A 24,424-nucleotide genomic window follows, 5' to 3' on the forward strand; every position below is an offset into this window, starting at 1 on the left:
CGGCGCCAGCTGCGTCTACAAAGGACGCTGCCTGCAGGCGCCACCACCCCGCCCAGCTTCGGGTAGGGCATCGATTGAAATGCAATCGGCCGGAGTCTGCGCGCCTGGCCACCGAGGAGCCGGCTCTCACTTCCCCCACCCCGGTGAGGACGCCCAGCGCGACCGGCTGCTCGGCAGAGCGGATTAGTATGTTGGCCGTGTCCGGGCAGTGTAGTCAAAAAATGAAAACAGGTCCTGGGTGATGCCTCTGTCCCCGATGCCGGAGGAGTCAGAGAGCACTCGGAATCATTTTACTACTTCCTTCTCAAGCACTCGCATCCTGAGATACACAATTGTCTGTTATTGATAAAAAGGAAACTCTTTGTACTTATTATAGAGCTCGTGTATGTGAGAATTGGATTGTGATTCTGTCAGTTAACCTCTTCCCCAGAGCAGCGATGCATCGTTCATATTGTTGTTAGATTGTGTGCTCGTTCCTTGAGATCTCTGTCAGAAGAGCAATTTCCCACCTGTTTTTTTCTAACTACCACAAGACTTTCACCCCTACATGGCAAATAAAAATGCATCATTGACTTTGTATGTGCGGCATGTGAAATACAGTTGCAAGGAATAAGGACCTGCTTCACGGGCTTCCAGGCGACAGTAGCAGGCCTCAGACTCTGAGGGGCATACTCTGCCTGGCTACAATGCCTATCGCCTAAATGCCATTTCTGAGCAGACATATTGTTACAGCGCTAATATACAAAAGCTGACTTTTTCTCATATCAGGTAATAAATATAAATTACAACCAATAAAGTGGAATTTCTTTATTATCCACTTCTGCATGTACTGCAATTAACATAGAAAGCGCACAGATGTGATTTAAGCTCTAAGTGGAAGACTGTAGACTTTCTTTAATCACTTTAGCTGTCAGCTTTAAAAGGCTTTATATACTTTGCCTACCATATGGTGTTAATTTAGCTAATTTAGACATGTAACCATTATACAAGTATGCTTTTTTAAAATGCAAGAAGCATAACATTTTTGTTTCATTTCTGCTTTAATTAAAGTTTCAATAACGGAGTTAAGGTAGGCTTAAAGAAGGAACAATAGAAGTTTCTGATAGATTGATGCATGCTTTTGTGCTTATAATTAATAAATGCCCAAAAGAAATATTGGTTGAAGGTGGCATCTTGCATCTTTTCCAGAAATAACAGCTTGACAATTAGAGGTAAACAAAAGCCGGAGCTGTGAAAAGTTATTCCCAAGCCTCCTGCCTCCCCTTCTCCTCAGTTCATTGCAAAGACAAACACCGACAACATGTTTTCCATATTTTAGCATTAGAATTTATATAGTAGCTCAGTTACCCTCCTAGGGTAACAGCTATGTTCAACTTTGCTCCTTCCCGTAGAAACTTGCATCCTAAGTTTAGCCTCAGAGCCCATGAACTCACTGGGTTTAAATTTGCCAAATTGCTGGGGTAGGAGAACTTGTTTTCTTGACTCCAACCACTTTCGCGTCAGACTTCAAAAAAAAAAAAAAAAATTACAAGGACACAACGCATATTAAAACCACTGTTTACAATTCTTCCACAGCCGGTGCTGTGACAAGAAAAGTTGTGGCAACAGAAACGAAACGCCCTCAGACCCTGTAATCATTGACAGGTAAGGATGACTTCTTTATTTCTCAAAACAAAACCGCAACAACAACCAAACCCTTTGCTTTGCTTGGTTTCCGGTTGCTCCCTATTTTTGAGTCTGGTGTGGAGCTCCTCGTGCGCGTTGCACCATTTGTTGTCTGCGTGTGTTATCATGCACAGGTGGGTTGACTTGGAAACCTGGTGGCTCGCTCTGTGGGGATTCAGTAATTGCTTGCGAGTTGTCAAGGGAAGCGGTTTCATCTGCCTCTGCTCTCACTGTGAGGAGCACTTTATGCCTAGAGAGTTTCTGGCTTTAAACCCAGAGATATGTCATAAAATGCTTTTTGCTAATTTGTTAACAAGTATTTCATTTTTGCATTATTTTTTATCTCGGATGATAGCTGAAGTTGAGGCTTGGGTGGTGTGACTGTTGTAATTGTTGCCCAGTGTTAGAATGAATTTAATCTGCTCTCAATTAGTTGCAAAATGTCTCCTAATTTTTTTCCAATTGTGGCTGTCGTTTTATGTCAAGTAGCAAATATGTAACTAACAAACCAAAGTTGTTATAATTGAAACTAATTACACATGCTGGTTACATTTTCCAACATTAATTTCCATAACTAGATTAGCTGTATGCATTCTTTACATTTGCTGCTCTTCATCTTGCTATTTATCATATTCCTTGGGCAGTGTTGCATCCTTTTAAGATACTAATCATTAGTCCTAATAGTGCTAATGTGCATTTGGCATTGCTTAAGTTGAAACAACAAAAACACTTCCTTCCACCCTCCTCTTCGAACACTCACCCAAATCGCGGGCTTTCGGTGACCTGGAGGAGAAGAGGGTTTCTTTCTTCCCAACAGTGGGGAACAGCAAAAGGCCCAGTGTGTGATTGACTGCAGATTTTGCAATTGGTACCCAAATCGAATAAATGTTGGGCATGTGCATACGACACCAGTTTTGTGAAGCAGAGGTTTAGACTGTTTTGAAGAGGGGTTGAATTTCAGCAGCTTTCATTACAAAGTTATCTTTTGATCGTGAACTTTGCTGTCCAGCGTCTGAAAAATTAAACCCGGAAAACTCTATGAGTTAAGCCTAAAGAAATATGCGCCACCAGTGGAGAGCAATGCTAATGTTTAACTAGCTGGAATAGCTGTTTGCTTAGTGGAGAATGTTCGGTATCTGACAGAAGGGACAGCTCTCTTATTAGTAATCAAATAGGGCTGACCAGTTGTGGCCGTCACTCAGGCAATTGAGAACAAGTTCAACACTTTATAGAACTCCAACTACAAAAATCAATATAATTATATTTGTCTTCAGTGTTGTGGCTATGGAAATCATACAGCCTTGGGTTGTCATCTTGTGACTGAATTTATTTTATTTTTGATTGGCTAAAAATGTTGGAGCAGCTCTTGGAATCTTGTCTCAATGGGGGATGCTTGAAAAGGCAGTGCATGCTTGCTCGGGATCCAGGACTGCGAAGTGTTTCATCTTTTGAGTTGTGTTCAATTTGTGATATTGGTACATTCTAGAAAGATGACTTGTTTTTAAATTGTGAGGTTTTCAGCATGGCACAATGATGGAGTAGTCTGATTCAACTGCCATTTTGGAGGCTGTGTTTTCCCTTCAAAATCATTTTGGGTTTGTTAACATTCAATCATTTATTGACTATTGATACTGAACAACTTTTAATACTCAGTTGTAATCACACAATGGGAAATATCTTCCCTTGATATGCAGAAATGTACTGTTTAATTCATGTCTGAATGCTCTCTTATATTTGGTTAATTAAAGTGTTTGCTAAGATTACTGATACCTTTCTAATCTAAGTAAGAGAAGTGTGTGATTGTTTGATATTCTAGAAGCATGAGAGGAGGGGAAAAATGTAAAAACATTTGGTTAATGGGTTTACCAAGTTTATTTGAATAAGGAGGATTGCAGCTCCATTTACGCCTGGCGTAAATGCTTTGGAGGTCTTAATTATTGATGAAAAATCTGCTCTGCTTCTAAATTCAAAGATACGACAATTTTATAGGAATTTTAATCACCTTCCATGTTAGGGATTTTAAGGTAAGGACAGTTTCTTATGCAGTGACAAACAGAATGTACATTTTTAGCATTCTTAAGAGAGCTGTCACTTATAATGAATAAATACTATTTGCATTTTGCTGCTTGATGTAAATCCTCGTGACATCGTTGCTGTATTGGCTCAATCTCCAGTTTTAGGCGTGTTTTGAGAGGAAAAATGAAGCATCTCGTGTTCACTAGGGCAAGTTGTGTTAATCAGAGAAAGAAAAACACCTACAGGAGGGGAATATCTTTAGAGAGAGGCAGTCTTTCGCGACTGAGATGTGTTTCAATTTTGTAATGATAGTCATTTCTGTGGGGTGAGTGTTGCCTCCTAAAATTAGTTGCTTATGTTGAGTTTCTAGCCTGTGTTCCCTCTTGAGTATTGCAGGATAAAATATCCCATCAGATTGGTGAGTCAGTCTACAGGTCCCCATCAGCAATGTCATCACTTGGTTAGTTGGCTTAAAAAAGAATTATATACAATGTGCTTCGCCAGCTCCTTGTGGCCTTTGGATACATTTAGCAGGTTCTGACCAGATAAGGCATATTTGTCCTGAGGATATAAACCAATAATTCCAACCTGAATTGAGATCAATGGGCCCACATTTGTTCTAACCCACACCGAGCCTCTTCCGGCACGGCGAGACTGCTTTTCTGTGTTATGAGAACAGAAGAGTAAGCTTCCCGCTCTGGCAGGGAAATCACATTCTATAGACCCCGATGCCTTAAATCAATTAATTACACAATTTAGTTATCTTTCAGAAGCATTAAATACTCATGAACAGCACAGAAGACCCTTCAGAGTCAAAAAGAGGGGAAAAGGATTACCAAACCCTTTTAATTTATTGTGAAGGTTTCACTTACGTTAACTGTTTTCTTCCTCATAAAACAATGCCAGAGAAACCTTTTTTTTATAGCTCCACAAATATAATTACACTGGAGTTTATGTAAGATAATGTAACAACTTATGGGGTAAAGGAAAGGGGAAACGTAACATTGTAAAGTAAAAAGCATGGTCCATAAAGAGGCACCATAGGAGCGCTATGGTACGTCGTAGAGACCTGTGGAGAGCCAGATGTAAGGAGGGAAAAGGCATGTGTGTGTGTGTGTGTGTGTGTGTGCGTGTGTGTACATACCCAGGCGCACGCACCCACATGTATGTATATCTGTGTTTGTGTGTACACATATGCATATGCATGCATAATTTTTTTACGGTATTCCTGAAAAGGATGGGAGTATCATTTTCTTCATGGAATAATGTTTTCTGGGAAAACACAAAAGCAGATGGTCTTCATTAGGAACACCCATTGTCCACATATCCCAACTATGAACAGATAAATCTCTCTTGTTTCACCCGTACATTCCAAGGGCTGTAAATGATTACAGGATGTCGGTGTAGCTGCTAAACCAAAACCACACTTTGGCTCTCGTCCTCCTCCCGTGCCATCCTGATGTGTTCCCTGAGGCCTTCTGGAAGTGCCCGGCAAGGTCCCCGCTCTCACCTCCCTTCGTTGCCTGGCCTGAGTGGACCGGAGGTGCCCGGTGTGCACGGTCCAACTGTTGCAACCTGCGAGGCGGTGGGAGCCAGGTGCTGGGACCGTCCAAACAGGCCGGGTCGCGCACCGTGTGCTCGCGGAGCGCCGGGAGCGTGCGCGGCGGGGTGGTTCCAGATGGCACCGTCTCCCGCGTCCTACTTGCTGGCACCTCTGTGTCAGGCAGTGCCCCCCCACCCCCCAATAAATCTGGCATTGGTCTATAGAGTTTGGGAGACTTACCATTCCAAGTCTGTCCTACTTTCCTGTCTGGAAGCCAGACATCTGTTTATCCCATTTTCTTTCATACAGAGTTTGGAATAGCTTTAGTTTGGGGGGGGGGGAGTTTTGTCATATTTAACAGCTGTTACAAAATTTCAACCCTGTGGGCTCTGAAAATACTTTTCAGCTGACCTCAGATTTTTATACATAATTGACATGGGGTTGTAGAAAAATATTATTTACTTAACCTTTATTGTCTGCGATTTCACATTGTCCTTAGTCAGATGTGCTAACTACCAACAATTCTAACTCGGCACCCCCCGCCCCTCCAAAGCCTTACTTTGATTCATTTACGCGTTTTAAGTTTACACCTTTAAAGTGATTGCAGAACGGTAGCTGAAGACCGATTGGAGATTTTCTTTCTTTTTTTCTTTCTTTCTTTTTTTTTTTTTTTTAGTCAACAGTGTTTCCTTTCACTTCCTGTCACAAAGGTCAAAGAGAGCCGACCTTTGCTGGCAGTCCCCCTCACTGAATTATTCATGGCATTGACTTTTTGTCAGCACACACAGTTGTGCTCTGGGACATTTTATTCATTTACCTCATTTAAAGCGCCTTTCTGCACCTGTTCAAGTATTAATATCATGTAATTTGGGCCTAATGCCGATTTTGCTGAACACTCATTATATTTTTTATTAGCTATATTTCCAAACGATTATGTATGATTATTACCAAGCCTTACAAACAGCACCGGGCTATTCCCCAGCCCCTTACATCTTCTTGTCAGGTTGTTTTCAGAAGCGGGGAGGATAAACATTTGACCAGTCCCACTGTTTTTATTCCTACTCTGTCTCCGAGCAGAGAACTTAAAGCTTCCTCCCTCATGGCTTTGCACGAGCGTGATTAAATCCAACTCCGAGGGAGCTGTACAAATGCCAGCATTTATAAGGTCAACGCTTTTGTTAAAAATGCTATGTAAATGAGGATCTGCAAAAAGGGACATTAAATAAAATTAAATTCATTGTCTTCTTTAATGTCATTTACATTTTGGCTAAGCCCTGGCCTGTCAAGGAGGATTTTAAAAATAATTTTAATTACACATCATTTAGGGATCCAGGGTTTTCTATTCAGTAGCATTTGGATAACCTGCAAAACGGAGACTGTTTATTAACTTCTTAAACGACAACGTGTCATTTCATCTGCATACACACGATGAAAACAGTACAGTTTGGTGTTAATTTCTCCTTCTCGGTTTTCTTAAGGATGTGAATATAATTATCAGCGAATAGGCCTGCGGATCCTGGAGCCCTTCTCGTGGTGCCGGCTGTGTCTGAGACACACTTCGGTTCAGGGGCTGTTTTAATGCACTGGGACTCGAGTGAAGGGCAGATACTGGCTAGAAATTTGGCAATACGAAGGCACACTTTGGATGAATGGATGTGGCTACAAAGAATCTGATTTTGCCTGGCACCAGCCCCATCTGGCTTCAGCACACTCAGGTGTGAATGGCTGTTTTATGCCCTGGCACGCCGGTGGGGAGAGGCAAAAAGTTCACCGTGCTCATTCATCCTTTAAACGTTTTTTTTTTTTTTCATAAACTTCTGAAAATAAACAGGAGAGGAAGCGCTACATTACTGAGTCACAATGACATGCTTTCACTTAAATAGGGAGACACTAGAAACAGATCCCACTTTGTATGTTTTCCTCCCTGGAAGCCCCGGGATTAGCGGCTCTCCCTCATACATGCTAAGTCCGGGTGCTAACCGCCACTGCGTGCCACGGGGAGGGCAGTCGGCTGCCACCGTGGTTCGGGGCCACCACCAGGCCCAGCGCCTGCGTCTCTGGTCGAGGCCGGGGAGGCCTGCAGAGATTTATGGCTGCCTGGCCTGGGTAAGGACTCCATGGCCAGGCCAGGCAAAGGCTGGGTTTTAAAACAAGCCACACACCCGTAATGACTTCCGCAACACTCTCACACCACTCTGATTCTTGTCCCTTGTGCAAGGGAGAAGCCTCCTCACTGCTGCTGAGGCTGTATGCAGGAGCCCCGGGCAGCAGGCCGGGCATGAAAATGCAGGGGGCGGAGAGGAGGGGCTGAAAGCAGGGCTGTCAGAAGCTATACTCCAGGAGGTATGTTGACGCAAGCCATCCCGCGTCTCTGCGGCAGCCTTATCAGGTGAAAAGCAAAGATATTGCCAGTGCTTGTAATTGTGTTAGGATGGCTTGGATGAATTGGATTACCTTATGGAAAGCCGTCCAAACTCGGGGTTCTGTTACGCATGCTTACAGGAAGCAAATAATTACTCTCTGTGCACCAGGAGATAATTGGGGCTGGCCAGAGGCCTTCCCGTGCCGCCGAAGAAAGCAGGAGGAGCTCGCCTCGTCAGAGCATTTAGGAGACAAACAGGAGGACCGTGGTCCTTGCTGCATGTCGGGGGGCTCGCTTCGATGCTGTAATTTCGGTTACTTTTCAACGGTGGTGAATAATTTATCGGAATTCAAACCAACAGTGGCATCGGGAGGCACGTTGGAGGAGCTAAAAATCCCACGCTCTAATGATGGAGATTGTCGTGGCAGACAGGAAGTGATGGACAAGTAGGGGTACAGGAAGTGAAAACTCAGGGAGCTTAGCCTGTGCTTGGCCCGGCTTCTAGAGCTTACACTCGGAGAAAATGAAAACCATGCACTCCCGTCAGCCCGCCAGAACACAAGCTCTTCTTGTTTGTTTATCTTCGTAGCAAATCTCCCAAAAATGTTTGTGGTGGAAAGTCCACATAATGAGACATTATGCTGGTATTATTAATGCTTTAAAGTAAGAATATGGCTATAATTCAGAAAAATAAGCAGAGGCATTTTACGTGTTAAGGGGTTTTTTGGGGTTGTATTTTATAAGCTTCTTAGTCTTTGGGGTAACCAGGGTTCATTAAATCGCAGCAGCTTGAAGAGAAACTGTTTCCAAAACTGTTTATTCAGAAAACAGTCTGTCCTATCTCTCAACGTAATAAATGCTATAAATTTGCAACCAATCCGGTGGAGAGCACCGTGGAGGCTGGTGCCGGGAAACTCTTACTTTGGTTGGTTTTTGAATCCCTCATTTCCCTTTCCCTTTCAAAACAAAACACATGAAAAATATTCCTCTAATTCCTTCGCTGGAAGTTGCTCAGCTAGAAAATACTCGAAACGCACTCGGGCGGTGCCTGCGGCGGACGCATGCAAAGGGAGCAGAGGGGCTGCGCTGCGCTTCCCCAGTAATTCGCTAGGAAATGAGTTTAACATGTGCGGAAAGGAAGGGCTCGAGTTTGTGTTGTTGTAGGACACAGAGCCCAGGCCCCACTGACGGAAGGAGTCGGCTCCAGCTTGTCTCTGCTGGGTGTGGAGGGGAGCTGCTCACACATCTGGGGAGGAGGCCGTGCTGAGCCCAGACAGGCAGCTCCAGCCGCACCCCTGCCTCCACCTCCCCCTCCTCCCTCTTCTCTCCCACCTCTCCTGGCCCCCTCCTCCTCCTCCCTCCTCTTCTCTCTCCCCTGCCCCCGCCCCCTCCCCATCCCTCCTCCCTCCTCCCTCCTCCCTCCTCGCCTCTATTTTTTCTTTTCCCTCACTCTCAGCAGAAAGCAGTTGGGGGCAGGGTGCCCTGTTAAAACAAGACAAAACTTGGGCGGTGTTGAAGGCCCTGAAAACATTTGCCCTTCTTATGATGAGACTCCAAAGGGGGAAAGAGCGGCCTTGACCTGAGGCCCACCATCCCAGCGAAGGCTGCAAGCCTCACACCTTGATGTCCGTTTTCACTGAAATGGAAAACCTTCGCAGAAGTGGCCAGTCTGGATGTGATGGAGTCCCTGAAAAATGGGTCTGGAGGCCACTCCTGGTGTGAGGCTGTCGGAGGGTGACCTATGTGCGGTGCGTGCGTGCGTGCATGTGGGGGCGGGGCAGTCAGGTCACCCCGACTCTGGGTGGGGGATGGGGCCTGCACAGAAGGCCCGTTAGGAAAGGGTGCCCCTTTTATTTCAAATATCACCCAACAAAACCAACTTGGCATTGGGGAGGGGTCAGGGATACTCCTCCCTGAGAATCCCTTAAGTTTTCTAAGACCTTTGGTGCCAGGGGGTGTGGTCTGCATGTACCTAAACCCTGTTCTGACCAGTTTACACAGGTGTCCTTCCCAAGTGTCACGACTCAGAATCTCCAAGCTGTCCAGCTCTGTAAGTGACATCCCATGGCCAGGAAGAAAAACCCGGAGACATAAACCGATGCTGGGGAGTGGGTGGTCAGGGAGCAGGGCCATGGACTCCACACCTGCACCAGCGACAAACCACCCCAACTTGGCGTGTCCTTCCTGTGCATTTGATACAGATTCCAAGATGGTCTGAGACTGCTTTTTAGAAAAATTAATAGATTTTTTAAGTAAAGCTCTAGGCCTAAAGTAAGCTCTAGGCCCAATGAGGGGCTCGAACTCACAACCCTGTCAAGAGTCCCATGCTCTACAGACTGAGCCAGCCAGGGGCTCCTAGGCTATATTTTTTTTAGAGCAGTTCAAGGTATAGACACAGGAGCAGGAAGGACAAAGTTGCCATAGTCCCTTTTGGTAACATCTTGTGTGAGTGGGACACATGGTTGCAACTGATGAACCAACATTGATACACTATAAGGAAAGCAAAGTCTACAGTTTGTATTAGCCTTCGCTCAGGGTGTTGTTCATCCCAAAGGCTCGCACAGTACTATGACGTCATGCGTTCCCCATAATGGTATCATGCAGAGTAGTCTCACTGCCCTAAACGTCCTCTGCACTCTGCCTGTTTGTGCCTCTGTGCCCACAGCCCCTGGCCAGCACTCCTCTTTCTACTATCTCCATCGTTTTGCCTTTTCCGGAATATCATATAGTTGGAATCCGACAGAATGTAGCCTTTTCAGATTAGTCTCTTTTGCTTACAAATGCACATTTAAGATCTTCCGTGCATTTTTGTGACTTCATAGCCACAGGTACTACTTTTTGAATTTCTGTTTTCCCCCCTTTTTAAAGGTTTCTGGGTGATCTTTTCTCTTCCATTTAATGTCTTTGTGTTTTTGTAATAAACTCCCTTACTTGTGAGATTATCACCGCGCATAGTGACATAGTGCTTGGATATTTGGATGTTGTCTGTAGGTTTCTCATGGCTTTTAGAAGTTCACATGTTCTACCCCATTTTTTTTTTTTTTAAGCAGTTGGCTCCTTTGCAAAGAAATGCACACCTTTTACCAAGAGTTTATTTAAGTGGTATGACTCCATTTTGCTTATTATCAGGGTTTTCCTCCCCCTCCCCCCCCCCGTAATACTTCTTTGGGATACTTAAATAGCATAGACCATAAAAGGAGAATGATTAAATTATTGGAAGGCAAGTGTGCTACACTGTGGCATAAAAATGGAATGAATTCAGCATTCAGCGTAGTTGTTGGCTTTTTTGGTTTAATAAATTAAACTACAAATTTTCCTAATTGCCAAACAAAATGTTAGGCCAGCTTTAGCCGTTGCTGACAGTGAAACAGAACATAAAACCTGCTGAGAGTTATATGTGGTATTTAGTACGAGACGGAGCAACGAAAGGGTTTTATGGCTAAGTATGAATTCACACCCAGAGCATTTGTTTCACATTAGGAGAGGTTTGTAAATCAGATCAGTGTGCCGGGGTGGGGTGGTCCCCGGCAGCCTCTCTCCTGTCTCTCCGTCCTGATATTTGGTTATTGGAATCGCTGCCAAAGGGAGCTCCCCCGTCCATTTCCATTTTCTCAATGAAGCGATTCGTCCTCTGACATCAGGAAGATTGGGTCAGGAAATAAGTGGGGGATTGGATTAGACGTGATGCTCATCCCCACCATCTGAGGTCATCGGCTTGATCTGGCCAGCCGGCAGCAGCCATCAGTTACCGAGACGCGGGCTGCCCGTAGGTCCTTGGCCGGCGGGGACCCCAGGGAAGGTGAGAAGGATCTGGGAAAGTGCTTTCAGGGGAAAAAATGGCAATAACTATCATTTATTAAATTTGACAAGCAGGTTCTAAATATAACAGCCCTTTTCCCAAAGATCATTACTTTGAACAAATAAATGAGCTATGCAAGTTAATAAACGGCCAGGTTCCCCGTCCAGAGGTGTGCCTTTGTGCAGCTCAGAAATAGACCCTGCTCTCCCCCACTGCCCTCACGAACGGCTGGTCCTCTCCCATTTCTGCTGGTCACCAAAGCTTTTGTGTTGGACTTTCTGCTCTCAGGGTATCGCATGCCCACGACAATCCAAGAAAAAGCTTTGCAACCAAAATAAACTTGCCTTGATTCTGAATAACACGGCACGTAGTTATGCCTTATCATTTTGAAAAGGCTCTTGTACATGATTGTGAATTTAGCAAGGCCTGTAAGTACATTTAACTTTAAGAAAAAAATGAGTGGGCTGTTACAAGTCTTGTGGTCAGAAGCGTATTTGTTGGGCTAGGGGTGTTTGTCATGACAAGTGACTGCCGCTTGTGTTCCCTAAGACCCCATTATAATTATCCCCAGCAATTAGAGCATCCAGAACCCCCTTCCAGCCCCAAACACATTTGTTCCCATTTATTAGACTGTGAGCAGTAACTAATTTACATTGTTTCAGAGTTGTGTGTTACGGTAATTTATTGCGTGTGCTGGGGGTCAAACAGAGTTGACCAGTCGGCAGGGCAGACCCTCGCAGGGCAAGGACGGAGGGTCTAGAAACGTGAAGGCAGCGAAGCCAGGGGCACGTGATTTGAAACCCGCTACGGTCTTTTTAATCATGTTTTGATTTATTCTCTGTTACATTACTTGCTTTACTCTTGTTCCCTTTCTGTTTTTTAACAAATCAGAGCTGGGAACAGGATTTTTTTTTTTGAAGGAAATGGAAGCGATATCTTCTAACGAGTGGAAACTTTTACTAATGCCCTGAATAAAATATTTGTCAGCGGCCTCCACTAAACGTAAAAGCACTCCGCAGAGGAAACAATGCTGTAACTGTTCCCCTTCTCATCATAGCAGGTTTCGTTATCAAGTCGAGGAAAAAGGCTTGTTTAGGCGAAAATAATGATCATAAATAGAGCTGTATAGTGGGGCTCGGAGGAAGCGGTGACAGTGCCCGCTATCAAGACCAGCAATTGCAAGGAAATATGAGTGTTCTGATCCAGGGAAGCAGTAATTATCTTTTTGTGAAGAATGTACAATGATGTCGGATGATGAATTGATCGCAGATTGGAAGCGTGGTTTAACTGTCATGTACAGAGATAAGAGGGAGCCCCGGGATTGCTCATCGCTTCTGCTAGTTCACAGCCAGCCAGTTTATTAGCACAAATCCCAAATGTTTAGTAAACTCATTAGGTTCCATCTAATGCTAATTTATCATCATAGATGGAACCCTAGCAGTGGAGGCCGGAGGACTGTACCGAATCCACATGATTTACGGAGCTTTCTGATCAATCACGTCCTTTGCACTGGCCATTTTTCTTCAAATGCTTTAAACGGGCCTGAGTGATCCATAGGATTAGGCCATGGCAATCGGTTAGGGTTCTCCGGAGTTATCTTTCCTGTGATGGTTATCTGAAAGGTTAAGAAATCCTATACAGTCTGATGTGGGGAGAGCTTCGGTTTTGGATGGCTCCAGCATCTCCCTCCCACCTGCCGCCCCTTCTCTCCTCCCCCCACCACAGCCTTCCCCTCCCCTCCCCATTCTCCCTTTTCCTTTTATAATCCAGTCACAGAGTCGAATTCAAAGAATTTCCTTGCAAAATCAGTTTACCAAGAAATGCATCATGGTACATAAATGTCAAGTACAGTTTATTCTAAACTTCAGACAGTGTTTTTCTTTTAAAAAATCAAGCTTTAAATGCCCAGTTCTCCTGACATTTTCGTACATATTCTATAGTGTTTTCGAAGAGGGTAATAACCTTTGCTTGATCCTAGGCAACAGCTGCAAAGATAATGAAATTCTTATGATATTTCACCAGGTAAAATGTGAATTGCAGAAGAAAAGCTATTGAATTTTTATGGATCTTAATCGCATAAAATGAGATTCATGGGGCATACGTATAACTACACTCGGCGGAGTGGCGACTGCAATTGCGGGGAGAACTCGCTGTGCGGTGTGAGGGGCGCTCCAGCTTCCGCTCTCAAAACGCTCCCCAAACGCTGCCTTCAGCTCGCCCTAAGAGTGATAATGAAATATGACAGAAATTTCCTTGTGCTGGATCAGTGGCAAGAGAGGTCCTGCACGGCCTATATTAATTCATCTGACTTATGTTCCAGGTCTTGATTTACCTTATGATTAAAAACTTGTGCAGGTTTGCTCACCAATTGAAATCAGATCTCATCTGCAGCCCAGTGATATTGATCCCTATTTAACATCAAGGCTCAGAATTGATTGGCATTGATTAACAATAAAAATGCTCTCCTCCATGTCCAGCCACCAAGCCAATATTCTGAAAGAAGTGCACTGTGGTGTTCTTCTCATTGACCAATCTGAACAGAGAAATGGTCCCGCCCGCACATAAACAATATATTTTAATGTTATTGTAACTGGATGCCGGACCGGTGGTGCAAATTGATTTTATTCTTGTTGTATAAGATAAATATCTTTAATAAAATTCTCATTTTATTTAGGATTTTACAGGAATAACTTGATTACTAGAATAGTGATATTTTTTCTTCTCCCACGGTATAAAAAATGGATTAAAACATAAAGGCTATAATAACACTAGAGGTGAAATGTTAATCAACTCAGAAATCACACACGGCGGGGGAAAGTCTGGGGAAATATTTTACCCGTGGAGACCCATGCTGCATTTTGCATGCTGCTGGTTTTACTGAGCATTTTATAGTTTCACCTGGGTCTGCTAGCCCACAACTGTCGTGTGCTGAAGGCTAGCTTCCCTCCATAATGTCGTGTGAGCATATGGTTCCAGAGAGCGCAGACGGAAAAACTGCTCAACAGGATCAAACCCAAAAGCCTTAAAGAGGCTGTTTGTTTCTGTTTTGTAGTTACTAGCTAGAGTAGATGCAGCCTGTCAAAAGAATTTCTGACAGTTCTTTTAACTAATGGCAGAGGGAGAAGTAAATGTATTAAGGAAAATAAATAAGAAAAGTCTTGCACGATGAAACTTTTGGTATGGATGCCGGGACTCGTCTTGTTCCTGAGCCCGGCTGGTAATGCTGGCGAGCGATTGGTGCTCATCCTTTGCGTCCAAGCGCGCTGGAGGCCAGGTCCAGCTGAAAGAAATTATCCAATCTCTAACATCCAGAAGTTTACAGTTATATAATGATGGAGAAAACCACAAATCCCAAGGGATGTCAAATTTTAGAGATACTTTAGAAATGAAATTATCCAACCAAGCCTATAAGACAACCTTCTTGTACTTAAGACAAAAACGACAATCTGGAATTAATTTTTTTTTTGTGATAGGGCAAATCCAATTTGCTTCTTTAACTGTTGATTAAGGAATCAGTTCTACAAGGCTGTCCCCTGTAAGTATTTGCTGTTTATTTGTCTGTGGAGAGCCACTGGAATCCCCTCCAACTGGGAGCGCGGGTCAGGCCTCGCGGTAATGAAGAGCCGGCTGGCAGCGAGCAGACACCCAGGCTGGCCTTGTTTGTGTGCAAGAAATAGTTGGCGTTCTGGGCAGCCAGGGGAGGGTCATACAGTCACCGCCCATCATGTAGGCAGAGCAGTTGAGAATGGTGGACCGAGTCTGTTGTCTGCAGCCTTCCTTTTGGAATCTGGAGGAGAACATCCATTAGAAAGCAATAAATAAGTAAATACCTTAAATTAGGATGTATCTTACACTAAGGTCCACTGAATTAATGTGAAAGTATGGTCTGGCATCAAAGGAACACTGACGTAACTGGTTTCACACCCAACGCCTGTTACCTGAGCTTTCTGCATGAAAAAGCCCCCCCCCCCTTTAAATTTGTTCGGGAAGAGTGTTGGTTGTAAATATTTAATACAATGTTTTATCTATTTCATTTAAAAATAAGATCTTACCAAAGATGGATTCAAATGCGGTCACTAGATTTGTCAACAGGCAGGCGTTGTTTAGAAGAAAACATATTATTTTTACATGCTTTAGTATATGTGCTGCCGAAGCGAGCACTATTTTTACATGCTTTAAAAAGCAGAGATGCTATCTCTACAGTGCTCCCTGTTTCCCCGAATGCCCCCGCGGCCTGAATTACCTGCTTTGCAGGTTGATTTGACCCATAGATTCTGGAACTCCTGGGTGCCCTGCCACTGTCCTGCCTTCCGTGGGACGTTCTTGCAGGCCTAGGGTAGCTGGGAGCTCTGGACAGGGAGTAGTAGACTAGAGTAGACAGTAGACAGTTGCAGTAGCAACTTAGATGTGTTTTGTTTTGTTTGGAATTTACCTAACTAAAGCATTTCCCGCCGGCATCAGTGATAAATGCCTTTTCTGTTTTTGCCATCCTGCGGCAGAGACCCGTGGGGCTAACCCAAGACGCCTGGCCACCCCTGTCAGTGTGTTTCCCGTTGGGGGGCTTAAAATTACTCAACATCCACAGAGATGTATGTCCGCCAAAATGCAACCACAGTTTTATCTTCCTAGAAGTTGTTGTAAATGAAAAGCAGTCCACGTGTCAGGAGCTGTTGTTAGTGGCTGGAGGCTGGGGCAGGACCATGTGCCCTGAATGTGGGGCCAGGCTCCCCTAATGACAGGAGGCATTTCTCTCATGGCTAGCGCGGCTTGAGAGTGGGCCTGGGACACTGCTTTTGCATCAATGGCCTCCCTCCCTGCATAGCTGCCCAGTCCTGTGCATCCGCCCCAGGGAGCCCCTCCTGCTCCCCCTGCGTCTGGATGGGGCCCCACTCTGCACCTGGCCCTGGGATGACTCAGCCAGTGTCTGCCCCTTGCCTGTGGGAGTTTCAGCTTCTGCAGAGCCCCTCATTGGTGCCTCCACCAGGTCCCATCCCTGTCCCCATCCAGGAATCCTTCTGGAGGGCAGCCTGACCCTGTTACCCTGGGTCACAGCACTCCGAGGTCTGCTGTGTCCACTCTGCTGCTCCCTCTGGCATGGGACCTCCGGAGTGGAGTCCTGCTCATCCTTTACTCCTCGCTCCCGTCCCCCCATGCATGGCTGCGACCATTGGAATTGCATGGCCCTTTGGGTGCGGAGGTCCCTCCCTGTGTCTGCTTTCTGAAACCCTGCTGTTACCCAGACCCGTTTCCGGCTCCGCGTCCTGAGAGCCCCATGGCTGTGGCCCCAAGCCGCCCCTCCTGCAGCTCATTACTGTCCGTGCCTGGGGGCTGGCGCCATTCCTGGGTGCAGACATTCTAGAAGCAGGGCGCAGCCCGAGGCCCCCACGGGCCTCAGGAGAGGCAGCTGGGCTCCTTCCATGGGCATTCAGGGCTCGGCAGCCCGTGTGTGACGACTGAGGCAGAACAGAAGTGTGTGTTGTTCCTACCACTTGTTCTGAGGCGTCCTGCCTCCTGCATCTGAGCGAGGGCCTGGAGCCCCAGCCTTGCCTGTGCTGAGGTCCCTCTGCTGTCCCGTAAGCTGATAGTCCTGCTAAGTCTCACTAAGCCGCCACAAGGTTCTTTCATCCCTCCAGTTTGACGCCTGCCAGCAGGCCGAACTGAGTGGTTACTTATCTCAACCTACCTATCGAGGTAGGATGTTTTACGTTCCCGATGTAACATACGTTCGTGTTTTCCTGCTTTGTTACCCAGTTTCCAAGAGAGATTCCAGGGAGCAGACAGGCTCTTTCCCCGCCACGTGCACGGGGCCTGCTCCTCCTGGAGCAGCCCCAGACCGAGGCCCCAGGCCTGCCACTTCCCGTGGCTTGCCTCAGGCGCCCAGGCCGGCAGGGACGAGGGTCCGGTGTCAAAGACAGCCCTGGTGATAGGTTTCTGGGGTGGGTGTGCCCCTTGGCTCTTCCTGGGCCACCCCTCGTTGGGGAGGAGGCCCCGAGAACTTCCTGGGTGCCGGCAGGACAGGGCAAGTCCATGTCTCCCACTCCCTTGCTTGCCCCCCGCCCCCACTTCTCAGCGAGTGTGAGGAGGAGTATTGGGGCGGCAACCCCAACCACAACTAGATAAAGCAACAATACCTCACGTTTTCTATGAGCTTACTAAGTGATAGGCCTCCAACAGCCCAGATCCAACTATAATACGGTAATTCCTCAGGTTCAGGGACATTAAGAAGCTTATCTGAGGTCACTCAGCTGGGAAGGGGTGCAGCAGGGATTTGAACCCAGGCCGTTGGGGCCTCTTCATTTATTCACCCCTCTGTGTCCGGGCACTTAGGACTCTGCCCTTCGCAGCCCCAGGAGGCCTGTGGCACTCGCGTTCCGGCGGCCTGGGGGACTCTGAGTTTGAGCTGCTGGGAGGATCTGGGGGAGCTGCGCTCTGCCTCCTTGGAGGGGGAGGAGTTTGGGGATGACGTCTCACAGGTGGGCCCCGAGGAAGACGAAGAGGGGGTGAGGGTGGCATGCGACGGGCAGGTGTAGGTGTGCACACGTGGTGCCCAGAACAGCCCCAGGATCTGCGTGGAGATTTTGTGTGGACAAAGGCGTGTGTCTGCACATGGGTGTTGATTCGGGTCTGATGGATGCACTTGAGCATTGGGGCTCCTGTTACGTGCTCAGAACTCTGTACTCAGAAATGCGCTTGCTGAGAGTATCCCCGTCTAAGGAGAGGTGCCGGGAATGATACTCTCCCGAGGGGGATGCAGGCTGGCGGGACACAGAAGACCCTCTCATCGAGGACCCCGGCACCCACAGCACCTGGTGTAATTGCTCCTAAGTTGTGGGAATGCTGTATTTAGAAGTATTGCTCATAGTGCAGCCCAGAGCTGGTACCATTCTTGGTCCTATAAAAAATGCAGACATCGTCTAGCGTCAGCTTCTGCGTGACCGCTGTTTGCCGCCGACGCACTCGGGTTTCTAGTTCCACGTGCAATTCTAATTCCATTTATCAGTGAGAAGTCCTGAAAGGGTTTCAGTCTGATGAAGCTCCATGACTAGGGAAATCCAGAGGTGCAAAATTAGAATGCCACGGCGTCTTTCGTAGAAAATGCAAATATTGCAGCATCGTTGCCTGGCTCTGACCTGGATTTCCCGTGAATCACTTTCTCACTGAGTTTGGTCAGACAAACAGAAACGAAACGAAACGACAACAAAAAAGCACGTCTTTGAGTGAGACCCGCACAGCGCGATCCTTAATGCGCGGGAGCCTCGCCTTCCTCGCGGGGACCGCGGTGAGAGCGCCAAATGTCATCGCCGTTAGTTCTACTGATGAAGCCTGGAGTTGTTTATGTAGATTTAAGTCCTCTGACTGTTTTCAGATCTTAACCAGTCCTCAGCATGTTGTCGGTCCCTTGTGAAGTGATAGGGAGGCCAGTGAACGGGGAGGGGTGAGTGGCGGGCGGGGACAGTGGTGGAGAACAATGAGGGCTGCCAATCAGATACTGGTTTCTTCCCAAGGCTTTGTTCCATCCCCTCTGCTCCCGCAAAGAACAAGTCTTAGAAAGCTGTTGGTGCCATTCGCCAGCATCAGCATTGCCTTCGGGTCGGGTGAGATGGTCCGTTTCAGAAATGGAGTGACCGTGAGTGTCCAAAGTTACCTTGTGCAGGGGAGTGGCTGTGGCATCTCCCATGTGAAGGAGGGAGACACAAAGAGTCCTTCTTTGTTCCGGACAGGTCAGAGGTTCAAGGAGGCTTTGAAAAGATCAAGTTGGGATAATTGAGTTATCAGATGCCAACTGTCTACTTCCGTGAGCCCACGTCTTCATCTTTTGTCCGTGTGGTGGGATCCAGAAGGCAGGCCCGTGGGTGCGCCCTGCTCCCCCCACCCCCCCAAGTTCTGCTCCCTCCCTAGGTTGGTTTTAGGAACCATGAAGGTCCTGGAGAGCATCTTGCCTTCTCCTCCCTGACTCAGTGGTCTTTAAGTGCTTGATGAGAGGGAGCACCCTGGTCCTGCAGTTGTCAGTCCTCCCTCTCGGGCAACCCGCGGTGGGGATGGCCCCTTGCCCCCCCCAGGTGGCCACACTCATACCTGCTTGTCCTGTTCATCCAAAGGTCTCATCAAATCCTTTTTCCTCCACCAACTTAGGAAAAAAAAAACCCCACTGGTTTTCATTCTAGAACGGAATGCTGGATGTTGCCTGGGGGGCTTCCCTGGGAAAGCCGCGTGCAGGGCACCAGGACGCCCTCTTGGAGTGACCTCCAACAGAAGTAATGCCCGAGTGGTAGAAAGGTTCTTACTGGTTTTCCCGAAGGAGGTTTATGCGTTGGTTTCTTCACAGTTTGTGTGATTTGGGGGCACCACTGTGTATGTGATGCAGAGGGAAATAGCTAGTCCTACTTTTAAGTATTTCGACTCCTTTGTTTTATCAAAATTGGTCCCTGTGCCCACTTAAGAGAAAATAACATTATTTAGGAAAAGGGTGATTTTTCATCATGCTTCACCTTTTAGAGGGCTGAAATGTTAAAAGAGGCCGGAAGGAAGTATTTCCCCAGGAAATCCCTCAGGAATTGTCCGGTATGGCATGACGGGTCATCGCTGGCCTTGGGGAGGGCTGCGGGGCTTACTTGGAGTAGCTCCTGTTGGCTGGCCTGGAGGTGGGTGGTGGTGGGGGGAGAAGGTCTCTGCTAGGCCCCACCTGGGACCCAGACCCCGTGTGGGGACAGACAAGGCCCAGGGCCACCCAGGAGGCAAGGGATGGGTGGGCTTTCTCCTCCCTAGAATTCCCAGTTGTGGGGCTACCCCAGGCACGTGGGGATCCCTCGGGCACGCACACCTGTGTGGATGAGTGCGTGTGGCCCTCCCGCGGGTGGCGGGGGCCTGGGTTTGCAACAGGGCTGATGTGTCCGAAAGCTGGGAAATGGGACGCGAGGACTCATTTTTCTTACCGTGGTCCATCGGCCTCTTCTGCTTTGGGTCCCCTGGGGCCTCCTTGGGGTGGGAGGAAGCTTATCTGGATCTTGGGGTGCCCAACTGCCTGTCCTTCTGCACGTGCTGTGGGGCCACCCCACCCTGCTGCTCGAGCTGGGGGCTCCCCGCAGCTTTGGGACGCGGGGCCCGTCCTGTCCTGGCTGCGAGCTCCCTGCTGCTCGGGTCTTCTCCCAAGTCGTGGGATCCCAAGTGCAGGTTCGGGTTCCCGTTGGCTGGAGGCATCCGTGTGTCCTGCTGTCTCCAGTTCCAGGGATTCCGTCTGCTCACTGGTGTAGTTGGCCCACCCTTGGGTCTCCTGTCCCCAGCCCACGGCATGCACCTGTGTGCCTTAGCCACATGGAGCCCAGCCCTTGAAGGGTCCAAGGGCACGACCTTCTATAGAGTTAGAGATTCCCTTGGCAAAGCGGGCGCCCCCCCCGCCCAGTCCCGTGTGTTTCTGTGGGACATCTGCCCCCACCTGACCTTGCTGCCCCAGTGCCTCCCTGCTCCCCGTCCACGCGTGCCCTCCGCCTCCTGGCTGGACCCCCGGCTGGACCCCTGGCTGTGCCTTCTCTTACTGCTCTGCACTCCGAGCTGTAGACTTTGTCACTAGAGAGAGGCCACCTCCAGGCCCTCTCTGCCCTTTGGGACAGATCTGAGGTGTGCGTGGCGGCAGGGGAGAGTGGGCACAGCCCACCCGGTGGGAGCTGGTGACCTGGGACAAGTCCTGGTCTCCTCACCTCCAGGGAGTGGGACCCTCCTGAGCTGTCGTGTGGCTTCAATGAAGAGAAAGGACTTTATAGACAGCCAGGGGTACAGTTCTCAGTCTGCGATGTGTTTTTCATTCCATGATGGAGTTCCGTGATTTTATAACTCGAGTCATTGCTCCTGGAGACTGTTGCACCATCCCGGTGGCTCGGCACCTGCCCTCCAGCCAGCCCTGGGCACCGGCTGCTCCACAGGAGCGTGAGGAGGGGGGCTCTAGGAAGCCCCACCCCGTGGGGGGCTGATGGAGCACTTGGGGGTTCTGTGGGGCCTGCTCTGCCTGGGGCTGATCTTGGCCTCTCCCATGATCTGCCTGTGTCACGAGTTCTCCACTCTCCACGTGGGCCCTTGCTGTGGCTTGAGTAGTGAAGTGGGGCCTGGAGGTGGCCTCTCTCTAAAGGTGGACGGGCCTCTGTGTGAGTCCCCCGCGGCAGTGACCCTCTGTGTGTGAGTCGGGCCTCTGGACTAGTCTGCACCGATGATGACCTGTTACCGCAGCTGGGCTCTTGTTAGGAATGGTGGCTGCACTGTGACCTGGCTCGGAGGTGTTGCCGGCCTTCTGCATGTCCGCCCTGTGGGGGGCACCTAAGCCTTCCCCTTGAGCTCCTGGCCTTGTACTTAGTTGTGAGTCCAGTTCTTGGGTCCAGAGCCCCACGGGTGTGGGCCTCTCTCGTGCCTCAAGGAGATCCTTGTTGGCTGGTGTTCACGGGAGAGGCGGAAGTACTCACCTGTGTCTTGGATGATGGCCCTGGGTCCTCCCTCCTACCCCACGCCAGGCACAGTGGGACCCATCCTCCCCATCTGACAGCTGAGACGGTCTCAGGTGGCCCATCACGGGGGCGGGTATGCACTCGGGACCCTGACTCCACTCTGGGTGCTGGCCTCGGCAGTTGCAGGGAACCCTCCAGGATCTCCCCTGTGAGAAAGCAGCCCAGGGTGCGGTTTTCCTGCTCCTCAGGTCAGGCTCTCCGATGAAGGCAGTACGGATTCCTGGGGCCCCCATGTTCTGATTAGATCACCACCAGGCACACAGCGTGTAGTCTTTGAAGGCAAGAATGTCATCCCTCCTGATCCAGACCTGATGTGTTGAGTTCCAGAGGTCTCCAGAAGGTTCTAGAAGGTTCCAGAAGCCCGGCTTTGCATGCAGAATGAATTTGGGCTTCATGTGAGGGTCGGCCTCGGGCTCCACGGCGCCCAGCCATGCGTGCCGCTGACCTCAGGTCTGACCACAGGAGGGACGGCTAAGAGCCGAGTGTGAAACTTGTGTGCTAGCTTGTTTGGCACCTGTGGAATCACTGACTTTGCTCACAGCCTCTCAGCTTCTCCTCCCAGCAGGAGCAGAAGGAGCTGGCGAGGGAGCAGGCGGAAACTGGAGGAAACGAGGGGGAGTGAACTTAGAAACTCCCCGCCCAGCAGCCCAGCACTAAGCATGCCACTTAATAGTATGCAAGTGAGCCAGTCGTGGATTACCCAGAGAGAGGAGTGGGGAGCATCTGGGCGGGCCTCCCCCAGCAAGAGGCGCCCATGGGAGCCCTGCATGCTGCGAGGGGCCTCTGTTAGAGTCACTGGTTACTTACTGAGCACCTACTGTGCACAAGGGACAGCTGCCCCCAAGGAGCCCAAGGCCTCCTCAGTTCTGGCTGGACCTGCACCAAGCATGGGACAGGGGCTGCTCTGAGCCCCTTGGCGAGCCCAGGAGGAGGGGATGGTGCTGCCTGGAGGGCGGGACGTCTTCTCAGGTCTGGAGGGATGGAACCAACTTTGCAAGGTGGAGAGACAGATGTGCCTTTAGGCACAGTGGTTGGCGAGTAGGGAGTGAGAGGAGTCTGGGAGGCCACAGTCAGTCAGGGCTGGGGCTGCCCTGCAAAACATAGAACGCCCGGTAAAATCTGTCTTTCAGACAAGCAAGGACCAAGGTTTTAGGATAAGTATATCCTAAATATTGCATGAGAAATACTTATCCTAAAACCTTGGTCCTTGCTTGTCTGAAAGGCAGATTTTACTGGGTGTCCTGTGGATTCACTTGCAGATCTGGTAACCCCAGTCTGGGTAGGGCTCAGGCGCAGAGGGCTCTGCATCCATGGGATGGTGCTCCCTAGAACCACGAAACTGTGCAGGAGAGGTGGGGTGGAGGGGGGAAGGAGGGGAAGGGGTCAGATCAGAGAGGCTGGTGCTGGTTCACTGGGCAGATCACGCCTGGGGACTCAGTGGTTGGCATTGGCAGGGCAGGGGTGGGATGGGGTGCCCAGCTGTCCACAGGCCTATCTTTGTCCACTCCCTGGCCCTTTCCCAGAGGGCTCTGACCCCACTGGAGGGCACATTAGGGCCCCACTGGGGTCTGGGTGGTGATATGAACAGAGGAAATATGTTGAGGCATTGGGGTCTTAAAGAAAAAAATACCTCGCATGCTCCCCCAGTTGGCCAGCAGAATTCCGTCGGGGCTGGGAACAGGATCCCCACTTGCTCACCGGGTCCACTTGACCCTCAGCTTCTGAGGGTCTCACGATCCTTTTTCCTTCTTTTGTGTGTAAAGGAGTCGCTTTGATTCTGTAATCGAATGCCATCTGTAATGCTGAGCGGGCCGGTTTCTGTCACTGAAATATTCCTAAACGCCGTCAGCCTGAGTTTTCAGTGCCCCTTCCTGTGCCCCTTACGGTGCCCTGTCCCATCTCGCTTCGCGCCGTGTTAGCTCCCCGCGCCCCTGCGGGGCCCCCCGTGATTCCTTGCTTGCGGTACCTCTTGTGTCCGAGCGTGCCTGTGCTCAGAAGTGGCTTGCAGAGAGGCAGATAATGATCACCACGGCAGAATCGGGACTGACCCGCCCCCACCTTCATGAATCAGGCTGATTCCAAGCGAATGAGATTTTAATCACCTGTCACTGCCGCCCGCACTTTCTCTATATTTATGATAATTTTTTGGGGTCTTTTTATTGAAATCAGTGTTGACTGAATCAAGTAATCCTGATTAGCAATCTTACTGTACCCAGTCAAGAGTGAAATGCATCCCAGCCCTGTTGGTACACTGAGCATTCTGAAATTGAAAAAAAAGGAAAAAAAAAAAACCGAAATAGGTGAAGTTTGTTTATCTCAGTTATGGGCACGGGCGGGGGCGTTTGAGGATGGTGGCTGTTTTTAGTTGTTCTCGTAAACCCAAGCGTAGCTGGGCCTCCTGCCTGGAGCGGGAGCATCCTGGCTGGATGATTTAGTTATCCCGTGTCTTTAACTTGATGGTGGTGGACAAACAGTGGCTGACCTGATTTGAGTTAGTTTCTGTGGTTGGGGATGTGAAGTTTGCAAGCGCACAGATTGTGCAGTGCGAG

At 48.7% G+C, this 24,424-nt stretch overlaps 1 protein-coding gene across 1 annotated transcript in view; it reads left to right on the top strand.

The window, feature by feature from the left end:
• The window catches only part of EBF3 (EBF transcription factor 3), a 116,344-nt gene that overhangs the window by 4,681 nt on the left and 87,239 nt on the right, over positions 1 to 24,424 (top strand). Inside the window, exon 5 of the mRNA XM_081823031.1 lies at positions 1,550 to 1,644. Coding sequence (XP_081679157.1) covers positions 1,550 to 1,644 — 95 coding nt within the window. The remainder of the gene's footprint in view (positions 1 to 1,549; positions 1,645 to 24,424) is intronic.

The sequence above is a fragment of the Leptonychotes weddellii genome, chromosome 6, assembly GCF_054177405.1.
Source record: "Leptonychotes weddellii isolate Sample4059 chromosome 6, ASM5417740v2, whole genome shotgun sequence".
NCBI classification, from domain to species: Eukaryota; Metazoa; Chordata; class Mammalia; order Carnivora; family Phocidae; genus Leptonychotes; species Leptonychotes weddellii.